This window comes from Camelina sativa, chromosome 7, assembly GCF_030686135.1.
Source record: "Camelina sativa cultivar CO46 ecotype springtype chromosome 7, ASM3068613v1".
NCBI lineage: Eukaryota > Viridiplantae > Streptophyta > Magnoliopsida > Brassicales > Brassicaceae > Camelina > Camelina sativa.
The window spans coordinates 1,286,140-1,303,231 of record NC_141886.1 but is presented as its reverse complement, the minus strand read 5'-3'; the positions used below and the strand labels follow the sequence as shown (position 1 = coordinate 1,303,231).

General features: G+C 34.7%; 3 protein-coding genes across 6 annotated transcripts; 2 read left to right on the top strand and 1 right to left on the bottom strand.

Annotated features, from left to right (window-relative positions):
- The first annotated feature begins 6,057 nt into the window (after window positions 1-6,057).
- On the top strand, window positions 6,058-8,342 carry LOC104704163 (uncharacterized). Its single transcript, XM_010420295.2, has 6 exons — window positions 6,058-6,249; window positions 6,340-6,896; window positions 7,020-7,212; window positions 7,370-7,434; window positions 7,534-7,744; window positions 7,816-8,342. The coding sequence occupies exons 1-6, from the start codon at window positions 6,115-6,117 to the stop codon at window positions 8,200-8,202; spliced, it is 1,548 nt and encodes a 515-aa protein (XP_010418597.2). The 5' UTR covers window positions 6,058-6,114; the 3' UTR covers window positions 8,203-8,342.
- Window positions 8,343-9,244: 902 nt separating this feature from the next.
- LOC104699772 (multiple C2 domain and transmembrane region protein 8) lies at window positions 9,245-12,281 on the top strand. The gene has a single exon (XM_010415126.2). It carries the CDS (start codon window positions 9,316-9,318, stop codon window positions 12,226-12,228), a length of 2,913 nt encoding a protein of 970 aa, XP_010413428.2. The 5' UTR covers window positions 9,245-9,315; the 3' UTR covers window positions 12,229-12,281.
- Window positions 12,221-14,871, bottom strand: LOC104699773 (AT-hook motif nuclear-localized protein 11). 4 transcript variants are annotated; one of them, XM_087458198.1, is made up of 6 exons: window positions 14,452-14,871; window positions 13,738-14,310; window positions 13,276-13,343; window positions 13,052-13,183; window positions 12,803-12,964; window positions 12,221-12,716 (listed from the first exon to the last, which is right to left on the bottom strand). In XM_087458198.1, the coding sequence occupies exons 2-6, from the start codon at window positions 14,183-14,185 to the stop codon at window positions 12,474-12,476; spliced, it is 1,053 nt and encodes a 350-aa protein (XP_087314324.1). In that variant the 5' UTR covers window positions 14,186-14,310; window positions 14,452-14,871; the 3' UTR covers window positions 12,221-12,473. The 4 variants fall into 4 exon arrangements, with proteins under 4 accessions (XP_087314324.1, XP_010413433.1, XP_010413431.1 ...); XM_010415131.3 differs by having other exon boundaries at window positions 14,463-14,871; XM_010415129.3 differs by having other exon boundaries at window positions 14,468-14,853.
- Between the last annotated feature and the right edge of the window lie 2,221 nt (window positions 14,872-17,092).

Here is a 17,092-nt window from a genome sequence, read left to right as displayed (position 1 = left end):
TTTGGCATTTACTTTAATTAGATCTGTGTTTTTTGTTGTTGTTGATTAATGGGAAGCTTGAAAGCTTTGATTGCTCACTTTGAGTTACAAACCACCATCGATTAAACAAAGCTTTTCAGAGGTTTACATCTATGAGCTTGTTGAAAAATATACTAATCTTGTTATTAGGAATTGTGGACTTGTGTATCATAACATGTTTGACCAGTAATAACTCAGATTACCTTTTTATTTGATACAAGAAGGTTTAGAGTTCGTCCACTGCTTCATAATAACTCAGATTACTCTTATTTAACTACCTTTGTTATTTCAATCATAATTGAGGTTGTTCTTAATTAGGTTCACTCCACGTTAATTTCTCATCTTGTGACTGTTACTAACTTAGTACTGCACAAAAAAAAACTAATAAGAGCATTTCGTCTTGTGACTGTTACTAATTTGGGATGAGTTTGGTTTGTTTGGTTTTTTTACGAGTATTCAGATTTTAAGAAATGGAGGTGATGATTCAGATTTCGGATTCATAAAAATTATTTTAAATATGTTTATCTCTCTCTTTTATTATTTCTTCATATGAATGGTTCATTTGAGATTTGTCAAAATAAATTGTTCTTGTAACAAATCGTGGGTTTATTGGAATTTGCAGCTACCATGACAATGCATATGTAACATCTCAGGAGGATTTAAGATTCAATAATATTCATGAAGAACTCCTTTAAATTCAGGAAGACCATCATGAACTCCTTACACAACTGTATCATCAACAAAAACATCAAATATATCTAGCGGCTTTATCACACTCTGTCTAACAAACTTATCTTGAGCATTCATATCATGTTTAACCATTATTGCAAAAACACTGCCGATGTAGCAGCCAGAAAATTCTCCTACGTCGATAAACTCTCCTTTAAAAGCCTTAAAACGGAGTAACACCACCTTCATCCATAATAATCTTCTTATTCTGACCATTGATGAATAATCTTCTTATTCTGACCATTATCTACAACAAGAGAATTCTTTACTACAAAAAATGATTCAGGAAGGATTAGATGATATTTAGGAAGGATCTTTTAAAATTTAGGATATCCTTCATAAAGAAAAGTGAGCTTTAAGAACTAAACCCCATACGGCCATATCCTTCAAGAATTGTCTAAGAGAGTGTAACTAATAAGCCAAGTTTTTCATTCATGAAACGGTATAACAATAAACACTAATACAAGTGAAAAGACCACGCTAGATGCAAAAATAAAAATATTCAGGAAGGATTGGATGATGTTAAGGAAGGATCCTTAAATTTTAAGAAGGTTTTCCTAAATGTTTTTAGAAATTCCAAAAATGGTGATGAACAGAACCAGAAGTTCCTCCCCCTCCACTCTCTTTGTCTCATCAGCACTACTAGTCCACTTTATAATAGACAAACTACAAGCCAAAGACATCAAAATCAACAACGAGTACATTCTACTCTTGCTTTGTTCTCAATGACATTATATCAAATACTTGGTATGCAACAACTTTGGTGTTGAGATATGATGACTTCGCACAACACAATTTGGACATGTGATTTATAAAAGACTGGACTCACAACACATAGCCACAACTTCAGTTACGACCAGAGATTGTGCTCCACAAGTAGTATCCATTTTTGATTCATTCTCCTCCGATACAACATGATACACAACATGAAGCATTCCTCTCTTGTCATTTTTGACCCGGTTGAGAAAATCATCATGACTAGTAGTTGTACTCGCTTGAGCAGTTGAGCTACTTCACCAAATTTAAACAACTCAAAAGAATCATAAGAATGCTTAAAACTCTCCCACATAATCTCACCATTGTTTCTATCATCTTGCAGCATAAAATTCCCAGAATTCATTAGCTGAACCCAAGTAGTTGAATCTCGTTCCTTTCTTCCACCACATCCATCGTTGTTCCTCTTCCTTTTCGACGATCTCTCTCTCTCTCTCTCTCTCTCTCTCTCTCTCTCTCTCTCTCTCTCTCTGTCCCGATTACAAGAGTCTTCCACCAACTCCAGCAAATCTATAAACCATACAAGCTCTTCTCAATATGTAATTACTCGATTTGTTTGGTCTCTTATCATCTTCATTTTCGTAGATATCCTTTTCTTCATCATCTTCGTTGTCTTTGAAGTGGTTATTCAAATTCAGAGGTAGTCATATGAGAGGGCGAGCTGAGATAGGAGCGGGTTTTGGATCCAACTCTTCCATTTAATTATCGAAAGGCCAAATCGAGATAGATCTCATACTCTGTTTCTCGGATTGGAACCATTTATGCATTTTCTGGATCGTGTACCTACACAGAGTAGCTGACCGGTTAACGCCGGAACGAGATGAGATGGCGACGGTGTTTCTCTCGGAAGTGGATGAAGATGAAATCAGAAATGAAGATAATCTCAGATTTGATGATTCCCGGCATGCTTCACCAAAAAATCTAAAATTATGTGTTTAATTTTTAAAATAATAAATTGTTGTATATATACTATATAATATATAAAAAATGCTACATTTGGAAAAATTAACTGTGTGTGCTATTTTGGAAGAAAAAACTAAAGTAATATTATATTAAGGTATTTCTAATAAAAAATGGCAAAAAATCTAGATGAGTTTCTATTAAAAAAATCTGTTAAAAATACACCGTCTTAATCAAAACCCTGAAATCATATGTCGTTTACTATTATAAATATTAGATACTCTAACCATCATCCATAACTCAAAAACAAGAAAAAAAAAACCCTAAACTATTATCATGTTCTCAAATTTATTTTTGTATTATAATTTTGGTCTTTTATATGATTCATCATATTCTAATTTTTCATCCTTTTTTTTGTTCTTTTTGTAGTGGTTGTTTGGCAATCAAGATAAAACAATTTCTCCAAATTTTAAAACATGTATGCTGTGTTGATCTCTATATTTTGTTTTATACTTTGGAAATTTGAAATAAACTCATAATCTTTTTTTTTAGTGTCAGGTAAATTCATGGATGATCATAATTATAGATCTACAAAACTAAGTATAATGAAATTCAGGTATTAATCTTTGTTAACCCGAATCCTTAATTTTTAAAAATAAAATTGATGCTAATGTTTTTTTTTCTGTTATAGTTGCAGAAAAACTATGATGGATTATATTCATGAAAAATTTATGGTAATTCTCTGAAAACTTGGATTTCTTTCTTTTTACAAGTATATTTAAATTATAATTATGTTTTTTAAATAATATAATATGTGTACCTAATAACTTATAATTCTATTTTTTAATAATACAATATGTGTGCCCAATTTATTTTGAATTATAATCTTGGTCTTTTATATTATTCATCGGATTCTAATTTTTCATTCCCTCTTTTTGTAGTTGATGTTTTGAAATCAAGATCAAACAATTTTTCTATATTTTATTTTATTCTTTGGTTATTTGAAATAAACTCATAATTTTTTTTTTCAGGTAAATTCATGGATGATCATAATTGTAGATATATAAAACTGAATATAATAAAATCCAGGTATTAAACTTTGTTAACCTGAATCCTTAATTTTCAAAAATAATATTGATGCTAATGTTTTTTTTTCCTAATGTTATTTTTGCAGAAAAATTATGATGGACTATATTCATGGAAAATTTATGGTAATTTCTAAAAATTAGATTTCTTTCTATATACAAATAGATTTAAGTTATAATTCTGTTTTTTTGAATAATAATAATATAATTTTTGCGCCTAATAAATTATTTACCCCTCTTGAATAAATAGAAATAAGATGGAATTTCAATTATAATTCTGTTTATTTTTAAAAAAATAATATAATAGTTAGAACTGATATTTTTTTCTATTAAATTGATAGAAAGAAGAAGATATGAATATTAATTAAATTCAAGACTTCATATCTCATAGGTTTTTCAAGAAAGAAAGAGATTAAGGAAGATTTGGAAGAGTTTTTTTAACAGTTTACAATTATTGTTTATTTGAAATTGTTTTAGATGGATAAATAATATATAATAAATTGTAAAATTCACAATTTCTAAATAAAAAAAAATAAAAATCTAAAATCTAAATTTTAAATCTCATTTTGAATTTAAAAGTAATAGAAGATAAATACTTGAATATATTGCAAATATTTTTTTGAGAATATCTCTGTTTTTAAAAATATTAAATTTCTACAAACTATTTGTTTCACTTTTAATGTTTTTTAAAACGAAATTAGAAAAAAAGGAAATCAAATATTCATATCCCATTTTTTTAAATGGAAAATAAATACTAGAATCTATTGTAAATATTTGTCTTAAGAAAACTTATTTTCTAAAATGTTAAATTTCTATAGATAATTATCATGGTTTGAACTGAAAATCTCGAGAGGATATACTATAAATATCCATTTAATTTGAAGATATGACAAAATCTTTTTTGATCCCGACAAAATCTCATAGGATTGTTATAAATCTCCGGAAAAAACCATGTTTTTCCGGCTGGATACTCTACCAAAAGGAGGAACAAATACTCTAAATAAGACAAAAGAACCTGACAATTATAATTAAGTGGATGAACAAATAAAACAATTAATATATATATATATATATATTGAAAATAAAAACGAGTAATTTTAGAGAATAATTTTTCTTTCACTTTTAAAAATATTTTTTTTTGAAAATGAATTATTTAAAAAAACGAAATTAGAAAAAAAAAGGAAATCAAATATTCATATCCCATTTTTTTTTAATGGAAAATAAATACTAGAATCTATCGTAAATATTTGTCTTAAGAAAACTTTTATTTTCTAAAATGTTAAATTTCTATAGATAATTATGACGGTTTGAACTGAAAATCTCGAGAGGATGTACTATAAATATCCATTTAATTTGAAGATATGACAAAATCTTTTGTGATCCCGACAAAATCTCATAGGATTGTTGTAAATCTCCGGAAAAAACCATGTTTTTCCGGCTGGATACTCTACCAAAAGGAGGAACAAATACAAAAGATCCTGACAAAGATCCTGACAATTACAATTAGGTGGATGAACAAATAAAACAATTAAATATATATATATATATATATATTGAAAATAAAAACGAGTAATTTTAGAGAATAATTTTTCTTTCACTTTTAAAAATATATTTTTTAAAAAAAATTAATTATTTAAAAAAACGAAAATTAGAAAAAATTGGAATGAAATAATCGTATCCCATTTAAAATTATTAAAAAATGGAAAATAAATACTAAAATCTTTTGTAAATATTTTTTCGAGAAAATTATATTTTTATAAATGTTAAATTTCTATAGATAATTATGAATGTTTGACTTGGATACTAAGCTATTAATATAGATGTGCTCAATCACAACATTAGAAGTTAGGTTTGTTAGGCTTAAACATTTGGTCGTGTATACTCGCAGGTAACTCTCATAACTATGTTACTTTATGTTTATATTAGATTAATTACTTCCGTTTCTTATTATTGAAGATTAAATTATAGCTTCTCTTTTGGTTAATTCTTTTCTATTTACATTTTTTTGTTGGAATCCTTATTAGTCTTATAATTAATTTAGTTTTTGATTTGTTAAATTAGTTGAACTATTATTTAAAAATATACCTTCCCATACAAGCGTATAAAAGAATTGAATTAGTGGTATATTTGACCATAAAAAAAGTTTAGAAAATAATTGTTTTGAAAAAGCTTTTTTCCGCACAAGAGTGCGGGAAACTCCCTAGTAACAAGTGTTAAAGATGATTTGCATCCTCTTTAGTGTATTGGCAATCTATATATTCCAGAAATATGCAGATATTATTAACATGTTTGTAAATAAATGTAGTAAAAATATTTTTAATAGAAAATAATAATATAAATATGGAAGTTATATTAATTGGTGAATATCATATATGCCATTACTGTATTGCCAATAAAGTTAAGAAATATGTATACTTGTTATTCTAAAATGTAATATACTAAATACTAATGTTTCAGTACATCAAATTACAACAAATGTAATCAAATCTCTTCTTCTTCTTTTTTTTTCTTTTTTTTTTTTTTTTTTTGGCAAACAAACAAATCTCTTCTTTAAGATGGGTTTTCCACTGGGAAATTAAACAAAGTCATCTGAATCAGACAAGTAACTATGAAGATGAACAACAAAAATTTTAATCAGAAGGCAAGAACATATCATCAAAAACAGAGTTCCCATTCGAAATTAGCCATCATCACTATCTTCATCATCGTCTTCATCCTCATGCTAGGTGCTTGGATGGATATGGTACTAACTACACTTAAGACTCTTTTTCTCATTTCTTTTGTCATTTTTAGTCATGCAGACATATATATTGACTTTTGACTGTTTATATAGTTTGTAATAATATGTAAGAGTATAATCCACATGAACATGATGACGACATCAATATCGACATCTACAAACACAAACATCACGTACCCATTAAACTGCTACACCACACAAAAATGTCCTAGAAACTACCCAAGCAGAATCGAACCAGCAATAATCTCTTCCGCGGAAACTTGTCCTGACTACTTCAGATGGATCCAACAAGACCTAAAAGTATGGGAAGAGACAGGGATCACAAGGGAAACACTAGAGAGGGCAAAACAAAAGGCTCATTTCAGGCTAGTGATAAAGTCAGGGAGGTTGTATGTTGATCAGTACAAAAAGGCTTATGAGTCAAGAGATGTGTTCACAATCTGGGGGATACTTCAGCTTCTAAGAATGTATCCTGGCCAAGTCCCTGATCTCGAGCTTCTCTTCTTCTGTCATGACAAACCCGCTATCTGGAAACGAGACTTTAGGCAAGGAGAACCAAATGCCACGTGGCCTCCTCCGCCGCTGTTTCAGTATTGTGGTCACCGTGAAGCATACGGCATCGTTTTCCCTGATTGGAGCTTCTGGGGCTGGTACGTATAGTATGTGTTTTGTTTTTATTCTTTTACATTTATCTAAATTATGATTTACGTATTAGTTTAATATGTTTTCAGATACATTTTTTTTTTGGTTTTGATTTTTGCGATTATCGAAAGGCCGGAGGTGAATATAAAGGAGTGGACAAAATTATCTGTGGCGATTAGAGAAGCCAACAAAAGGGTTAAATGGAAGGACAGAGTTCCATATGCTTACTGGAAAGGGAACCCTCGGGTTTCCCTGAAAAGAATAAACTTTATGAAATGTAATTTTTCCGATAAGTATGATCCCATGGTTCGTCTCTATGAGCAGGTATATAATATGCCCATTTATTTTCAGCATTGAGTTTAAGTTATAAAATTTGTGGATATTTAGTTCTATATCCTAAAAAGTAAAAAGCATGCATGATCGTAAATCATGACTTTACTATATCAACTAATCTGATATGTAATTGTAATGGCGTTTTCAGGATTGGGAGAATGAAAGACATATAGGGTTCCAAAGTTCCAACTTAGAAGACCAATGCACCCATAGGTATATACTATATGCAGTGACTATCTATTTAATACTTTTATGTTAAAACTTTTGGATAATTTATGAACATTTTTGGGGATTTGGATTTGGACATTTAAGGTACAAGATTTACATAGAAGGTCGAGCATGGTCGGTGAGCAAAAAATATATATTAGCTTGTGACAGTATGACCCTACTGATTAAAGAAAAGTACTACGATTTCTTCGCAAGAGGTATGAATCCATTAGAACATTACTGGCCCATTGAATCTCACGAGAACTGTGGTGATCTCAAGTTCGCCGTTGAATGGGGTAACAACAACACTGACAAGGTAAGCAACATACAGTGTCCAAGATCTTCTACTTGTTTAAATCATGGATGATCTTATAAATCTATATATAGGCGCAAGCAATAGGGAGACAAGGAAGTGAATACGTGATGAACAGCCTAGAGATGAAGTACGTGTATGATTACATGTTGTATGCGTTGCAAGGCTACGGGAAACTAATGAAGTTGGATGTGACTGTGCCTGAAAATGCCACCGAAGTGTGTTCAGAGACGATGGCTTGTCCTATCACTGACGGTGGTCTGATCAGGCAGTGCATGGACGACTCGTTGGTTATGTCTCCGAGCGTCAAGGTGGCTTGTGATTTGTCGCCGCCTTATGGAGATGATGAGCTCAAGAGGTTTTATGAGAAACAAGATAGTGCGGAGAGAATGGTTGAAAAGTGGGGCAATGAGTATTGGGAAGTCAAAAACAAGACACTTCAACAAAGAAAATATGTATAACTTTATCCGAGAGCAACTGGTATATATACTAGCGAACCCTCAGATTAGAGTTCTTTAGAACAGAGTTATGTTGAAGTCAGGATTTGAATTCTTGGCGGTTAAAAAGAATTAGTTTACAAGTTTGTTTTCCAATTCGGAAATCACTGTATCAAATTTTTAAGTCAGTCGTCTGATATACTACTATATTACTTTTGCCAAAGTTAGTCGTATAACACCAACTACATTGTTCTCCAAAATTAATATGGTATGTACATACCATTAGTTTGTTTTTGTCAACTTTCATTATTGGTTAGACGTCCTATTTTCACATATAAATATATAATTTAAGCAATGCAAAATAATAATAAGAACCTTATTTTGTTGTTGATAATTCAATAGACAATAACAAATAAAATAGTTACAACTTACAAACTAAAACATTGAATAATTGACCCCCAAAAATGAATAAAGAAGGACCAATGATATACAAGCGACTTCAACATATGTATGCGCAATGAGAGACTTGAGGCCTAATATGCAGAGACGGAAACAAAGTAACACTTTTAATCCGTAGACATTACATTACTACGAGTATATTGTAAACATATATCCAACTTGTGAAAAGTTATTCACTTCATTAATTTGCAAAACAATTTTTATAAACTGAGTTGAGTTCTTTTAGTAGATTTCATGTTTTAAAAATAAAAAATCTGATCATATGTAATTTTTATATAACCGATAATATACACCACATACTTAGAAAATTTACCAGATTTTGCTAATTTTGACCTAACAAGCTCTTTTACATTACCCCCACTGGCCACGCCCAATCTGACTTTTTTTTTTTTTTTTTGCCCGCACCCAATCTGACTTGTTGGCAACTCATGTTTTTATTATTTTATATCATAATCCAAAATTCTTATGATTGGCGTCACGATTAGTAACAGATAAGCGCGTTGCGTAATCATAATTAAACACGGTCAACGTTTAATTACATTACAATTTTCCCCGAAAAAACATATGCCTAGTTGCCTTCTAAGACAAGTCTCCACGATCTCATTAATGTAGAAGAAACTTTCAAAAACCCTTGCTCTGTTTTCCTCAGAAAATTAATCAACTTTTCTAGAAGTAAATATGATGAGTAATCTAAAACTTGGCGTTGAAGTCATAAGCGCGAGACTCAAACCTAGAGATGACTATGGCGGTGTTAATGCTTTCGTCGAGCTACGATTTGACGATCAGAAAGTTAAAACCTCGACTAAGATCGATGACTCGAGTCCAGTTTGGAACGAGAAGTTCTTCTTCAACATCTCTGAAACAGAGGATTTGTCAAATCTGTTTCTTGAGGCTTACGTTTACAATAAAACCAGCAGTATAACGAAGTCATGTCTAGGTAAGATTCGAATCTTGGGAACTGCGTTTTTGCCGTACTCGGAAGCTGTTGGATGGCCTTACCCTCTTGAGAAAGAGAAATGGAGCATGTTCTCTTTTGCAGCTGCCAGCGGAGGTGAGCTTGCTCTCAAAGTGTTCGTCACTGATAACCCCTCTCCCAAGGTACCGAATCTAATCCCTCCAACTCCAAAGAAGATCCCTTCTAAGACAAGGCACAGAGTCCACAACATCCCTAAAACGGAGAAGAGTAAATCTAGCCCACGAGGAGATCAGAAACCATCTCAAACGCAACCGTCTGAACCACAACGGCCTCAACCGCCACCGGTTATGGAATCTTCTCGGTTTCAAGAACCGAGGTTTGGTTCTCTGATACCTACGACTATGGGAATTAATCCGAATCCACCGGATTATTCAATCAAACAGACGAATCCGGTTCTCGGAGGAGGCAGACGAGCAAGACCAAGTGCTCATGATCTCGTGGAGCCAATGGAGTTTCTCTTCATCAAAATCGTGAAAGCTAGAGATCTTCCACGCATGGACCCAACTGGAAGCCTAGATCCGTATATCGAAGTCAAACTCGGAAACTTTACGGCCAAAACAAAACATTTCGAGAAGAATCAAAACCCGGTTTGGAACGAAGTCTTCGCTTTCTCCAAATCCGATCAACAATCTAATGTTCTTGACGTCATCGTCATGGACAAAGACGTGATCAAAGACGATTTCGTCGGTTTAATCCAGTTTGATCTCAATGAGATTCCGACACGTGTCGCACCAGACAGTCCTTTAGCCCCTGAGTGGTACAGAGTCAACCAAGAGAGAGGAGGCGACGTTATGTTAGCTGTTTGGTTTGGTACTCAAGCAGACGAAGCGTTCTCAGACGCGACATACTCAGACGCTTTAAACGCTCTTAACAAATCGAGTTTGCGTTCTAAAGTCTATCATTCTCCGAGGCTTTGGTACCTCCGTGTTACCGTCATCGAGGCACAAGACCTGGTTATCGTACCAGACCGGTTTCCAAATCCATCTGTCAAAATCAAGCTAGGTAACCAAGTGGTTCGAACCAAACCGAGTCACTCGCTGAATCCGAGATGGAACGAAGAGTTCACGCTCGTCGCGGCTGAACCGTTTGAAGATCTGATCGTCTCTATTGAAGACCGAGTCGCGGTTAACCGAGAGGAAACGCTGGGAGAAGTACATATACCGTTTGGTTCAATTAGTAGACGGATTGACGATAACCGGACAGTCCCTGACCAATGGTTTAGTCTTAAGAATGAGAACCAGAGAAGAGTCAGATTCGCTACAACGAGGCTTCATCTAAATGTTTGCCTAGAAGGAGGCTACCACGTTCTTGATGAGTCTACTTACTACAGCAGCGATTTCAGACCGTCGATGAAAGAGTTGTTGAGTCATAAGCAGCCGTCGATTGGTGTTCTTGAATTAGGTATCTTGAGAATTGAAGGTTTGAATTTGAGCCAAGAAACTGGGAAGAAAGAGACTGTGGATGCTTACTGTGTGGCTAAGTATGGAACCAAGTGGGTCAGGACTCGGACCATAACGAACTGTTTTAACCCGCGGTTCAATGAGCAGTACACATGGGAGGTTTACGAGCCAGCAACAGTGATCACAATAGGCGTGTTCGAGAACAATCAGATCAACGGTGGTAACAAAGGAGATGGGAAGATTGGGAAAATAAGAGTTAGAATCTCGACACTCGAATCCGGAAGAATCTACACTAATTCGTATCCGCTTCTTGTTCTTCGACCTTCAGGTGTAAAGAAGATGGGAGAACTGCATTTGGCAATTAGGTTTTCTTGCTCGTCGTATATTCAGATGCTAGTTCAATACTGGAAACCACTTCTTCCCAAAATGCATTACGCAAGACCGTTGAAAGTCGTGCAGCAGGAGATTCTTCGGCAGCACGCGGTTAACTTAGTGGCGGCTAGGTTAAGTAGAGCTGAGCCGCCACTTAGAAAAGAAGTGGTGGAGTACATTTCGGATTCGAATTCGCATTTTTGGAGCATGAGAAAGAGCCGTGCAAATCTCTTCAGATTGAGTTCGGTTTTTTCTTGTTTACTCGGGACAGGAGAGTGGTTTCAAGATATCTGCAGGTGGAAGAAACCTCTAGCGAGTACAGCTATACATGTAGTCTACTTTGTGTTAGTGTGTTCACCAGAGATGATTCTTCCGGTGATGTGTTTTTGCTTGTTCATGGTTGCGGTATGGAACTACAGGTTACGTCCGAGACAACCTCCACACATGGACACAAGGATTTCATTTGCAGACAACATCCATCCAGAAGAACTTAACGAAGAGTTTGATACTTTTCCTTATTCGTCTCAAGACCCGGGGATTGTAAAAATGAGGTATGAGCGGTTGAGGAGTATCGCGAGTAGAGCTCAAACGGTTGTGGGAGATATAGCAGGTCAGGGAGAAAGAGTTCATGCTCTGTTAAGCTGGAGAGATCCAAGAGCGACTTCAATGTTCATGGTCCTATGTTTTGTTTCTTCTGTGGTTTTGTATGTTGTGCCTTTTAAGGTTTTTGTTCTTCTCACCGGACTATACATCATGAGACATCCAAGATTCAGGGGAAAGACACCTCCTGGACTGGTTAATTTCTTTCGGCGGCTTCCTGCTAAAACAGATTGTATGCTCTAGAAACAGATTGTATGCAAATACATATAAGAAACAAGCGAAGTTTTTGTCCTGTTTATCACAAGTCAAGAAACCAAATCGATTAATTGAAAGCTCGAAAACACGCAAGAATTCCTAAAATTACTAATAATAATAGTGTTTTCTTTTCCTAAACAACCAAATAGACTTTTTTTTTTTCAGGGAGGTTAGCTCAAGTTTCAATCTTCTTCTTCTTCTTCTCCTAGATTCAATGCTTATATATACATGAATCATCCACGCATAAGATCAATGTCGATATGGGCGTGATGCATATCCATTGACCTTGAACCGGTTGACCAAATGCCTACAGGGCTCTGAACAAGGTTTTGACTTTGCTGAGGAACAGGAGGTGACGTTGCTGCTGTGTTATCATTGTTGACCAAAGCACCAGTATCTTGTACATCTTCAGAAGTTTCTTCTCGTTTTTTAATCTTCCCTTTCGGAGTTGCCCAAATGAAGCTCCCAACGATGACCTTTTTTAGGAGGCAACAAAACACAGGTTTCAAAAGATGATATCTAAATTCATGTAAAGAAAATGAATTTCACAAGCGCATGTCACCTGAACTGAACTTGCTGCTATTAGAGGACCTCCAATTCCACCACCAATGACACGACCATCAGGGCTAGCAAGTGAGACTGCTAGACTTCCAGTGCGGTTTGGGTAGTCATTGTCAGTTGTGTTCAGATAAGATGTTGAGAGAGATATGAGCTCAAAACGACCCTAGAGATTATAAATTACAATCCAACATGAGTAAGGTTTTGTCTCTTCTAAAAGAAGATATAATGTGAGAGGAAAATTAGATAAAACCTCGTAAGTAATAGTTCCATGGGATGGTGGTGGCTGAAGAAGAGTTGCAGTAGAGACAGCACCGCTAGCGGATAAGACACATATTGCTCTTGGACCTTGATGTGAGAAAGATATAACCTTTGATGCAATGTCCTGAAACCAACACAAAGAGTGTGATTATCTCAAGAACTATATAAGAAAGATTAAAAAGAACACAAGATCAAGATGAGAAAGGAGAGACATACTTCACCAACGGAGACTACGATTACGTGCGGTGTGAAGCTCATTCCAGACGATGAAGGCATCATATCACCTTCCAAAATAAATCAAAACAAACAAAAGACGAGTCTTCAGAATATTTACAGCCTTTATTTTTTGTAATGAGAAACAACAAATGCAATAACAGAGTTTAAGAGAAAGGCCAATAATTAAAAAAGATTATATTTTGAATTCAGCAATTAGACATTATTAAACTCTCCACCTTTAACTAATCCTTAAAACTTAAAAGAGCCAATAACTGTTGGGATTAGCCTATAATAACGTCCCACCAATTTCAAAGCCAATGTCCTCATCTGAAAAAAACTACTATATATATACAATCATCAACTAAGCTTATATAACTTCCCACCATATTCAGAGCCAATGTCCTTCTCGCAAAACTACATCTAATCAATAAAAAAAGAAGCAAAGATGAGATCTTTTTTTACCAATGGAAGATTGCCGGTGCTTCCTGCCGGAGCCAGGAGGTCTTCCACGGCCACGTTTGCTAGAGTTTGGAGAAACATTGGAGACTGAAGGAGACAATGCCAAGGAAACAGAACCATCTTGTCCATATTTTCTAGGCCGTCCTCTCTTGCGTTTCACAGAAGTGTCACCCGAAGGAGGAGGAGCAACCGCAGCTCCCACCGTTGCTGAAGAATCGGCCGGAGAAGACTCAACTTGTAAAGGAGGAGACACGAATCCAGTAGAGCCACCACCAGGGTTTGGGTTTGGGTTTGACCCAAAAGGAGAGTTGGAATTGGAGAAATGGTGAAACCCTTGTGAACCGTGAAACGTCGGTTGAGTCTGTGGAGGAGGAGGACCTGAACCGGGTATTCCTCTTTGGATATAGTAAGAACCCGACCCGGATAACGCCATTGCTTCTCTTCGATCCATAAGCTTACCAAAAAGACTCTGACTTTAACTTAGTAAAAATTCGTTGGGGACTTCGAACTTTGTGGCTACTGGAACTACTAACTAATAGGGGCAGGCAGAGAGAAACTTGTTTTTTCTATTTTCTTCTGAAAAAATGGATAAGAAGAGAACAAAATCAGAATCTAAAGGGTTCGATAGACTTCAAAAAGATACTATAAACTTACAGAGTAAGGCAACATGCAACTGAAAATCCCTCAAAACTTGTAAAAAAAAAAAACAAAAAAAACTTTCCTTTCACCTAACTGGGTTTTATGTAGCTTTAGTATCAAGCTTCATAAAATCTCAAGATGAAACTAGATCCAGAAGGGAAAACGAACAATCTTTAATCTTCTTCATCTCTTATTCTCTTTTCAAGAAGCTTTCTCAACCATCAGCAATGGTGAAGAGAAAAGAGGGTTCTTTGGGTTTTGGTTCCCTAGGGTTCTCTTCTCTCTTTCTTCTGTGTAGGAATGTGATGTTGCTTTTTTTTTTTGCTTTACTGGGGGGTGACAGAGGGAAACAGAAACAAACAAAATAAAAATATCCAATCAGATCCCTTCTCCAAAGAGTTGAAAGCATTTACTGTGGATGGATTACACAATACAATGGTAGTATATGATTTCAAATTCGAATTTTTTTTTAATTTTTTTGATGTCTGACTTTGACTTGTAAGAGCATCATTAGTAAGGGGTACTCTCTAAGTTACTCTCAAATTATTTAAACATATAATTAATATTAATTTAAGTAAAGCAACCCTAAGAGTATTTTTGCAAAATCATTTTTTTACTAGAGAACCAAAAAAGGGTTGCTCATTCTTAAACATATTTTACAAGTTTTGTATGTTCTTTAAACTATGTAATGTCAAAGGAAAAGAATGAAAAAAAAAACTGTTTCCCAAGTTTACATGTTGTAGCAGCCTTGGCACTTCACATCCTACATTAAAGTAAACAACAAACGAAACAACAATTAGACAGGTAAATGAAAATCAGACTGGTAAATGGTAGAGAAAGAATCATGCTTTTACGGGTGTTTAGAGATGATCACAGATTGCTTTTGTGAAATCTGTTGTGGTTGAGGAGCCTCCTAGATCAGCTGTTCTATACTTTCCCTCGGCTATTGTGTTGATGATGGCGCTGTGGATCTGCTCTGCTTGTTTGTTGAGTTTCAGATGCCGCAGCATCATCAATCCACTAAGTAAAGCTGTCGGGTTCGCCAGGTTCTATACAACACCATAAAAGACAAAACATCATACTTTGGATAATTAGCTTAGGATTGAATCAAGTCTTGACTTTCAAACATTGGGCTGATAAATCTAAATCCAATATGTTTGAAACTTGATGTGTAGATCAGACTCGTTAATCCTAAATACTTTATTGGCCAGTTATTAACATCATTCAAGTAACGATGATCCAACCAGAACCGTTCTACAATATAAACTAGACAGTAATCCAATCTACAATGAAAGTCTCAGCATCTGAATGTTCTACCAAGAAAATGAAGAGAAAGAGGTGACAAATCTTCTCTCAGGAGCACAAGTTATATCATACTAAGTTTATAGATAACAGTCAGACTAAACTCACTTAGTTTGTTTCACTACTTTTGATAACGAAAACGCAGAACCATATAAGATTTCTTATCATGGTTTCGAGGCAGAACAATATAGGAAGAAAAACCATTTGTGCTAATCTTTCCTTCTTTCCTTCTCAACAAACACAAACATAACAACATAAACAAACACTAAACAGTTGGGATCGGTTCTGATCAGAACAACATACATAAACACTAAACACTCTACTAATCTTACACAAACACAAACATAAGATAACAAGAACATAAAAAGCTACTCATTCATAAAAACGATATCATACAATCAGAGTAATTTAACCGTAACCCTCAATCCTCCAAAACAAAATTTCAAAAGCAAGTGAATATCAATTTAATCTCAAAAGCAATGAATCAACGCCTAATAAGTTAAATCGACAGAAAACTTTCCTCCACCGTCAGTTTGTCTTCAGAACCGAAGCGTCATCATCTTAGGGTTACACCGCTTGTTCTTCGCCATCGCCTCTGCTTGCCATCATCATCCTCCATATTTAGTCGGAAAATTCATCAGATTCGGTCTGAATCGATGGAATTTCCCGGTATTCGCAAGAATCGCCACCCAAATCGTCTTTCACCCGACAGATAAGAGAGAGAGACTCGGAAAGAAAAAAATTGGAGATAAAAAAAAAATTGCGTTTTATATTTCTTCTGGAACCAATGGCAAAACGCCACGTCGGGTTTCTCAGGGTGTTGCTTCAGTTACTATCAGAAGCAGCGATACTCACTAAAATGGACTCAAAAATGGGTTTAATATTCTGTTTTTGGGGCCCAACAAGAGAGTACTCCTAAGAGTATTCACCACTAATGATGGTCTAAATCTCTTTAATAGTAGGACTTCTACTTTCTAGCATCTAGCAAAAATTTAGGAGGTACCCACCCCCATACCATACATCATCATCTTTGTGTGTGTTGGCTTCATTCTCAAACGCTATAGATTAGGTGCGTGCATCAAACGAAGCATTGGGAATGAGAGAGTGAAGCTCACACTCTTGAATTGGAGAGTGAAAGGAAAGTGATGTGATGTAGACTTCTGTTCCTCACTGGCTTCCACTTCATAAAAAAAACCTGGCTAACCCTTTCACAATTTATTTCTCTCAAAGATGTAAATCTTTAGATTCCTTCCAACTAAATTCAGTTTACCAAAAAAAAAAAAAAAAAAAAATTGTATATATTTGGCATTAACAGAAACATAACATGGATTAAAAACTGCCTTTTTGTAGATAAAACAAGTCATAACTGTTCTCGTGTCTGTTTATGTGCACTTTTTAATCTTCAGTTTCATCTAAA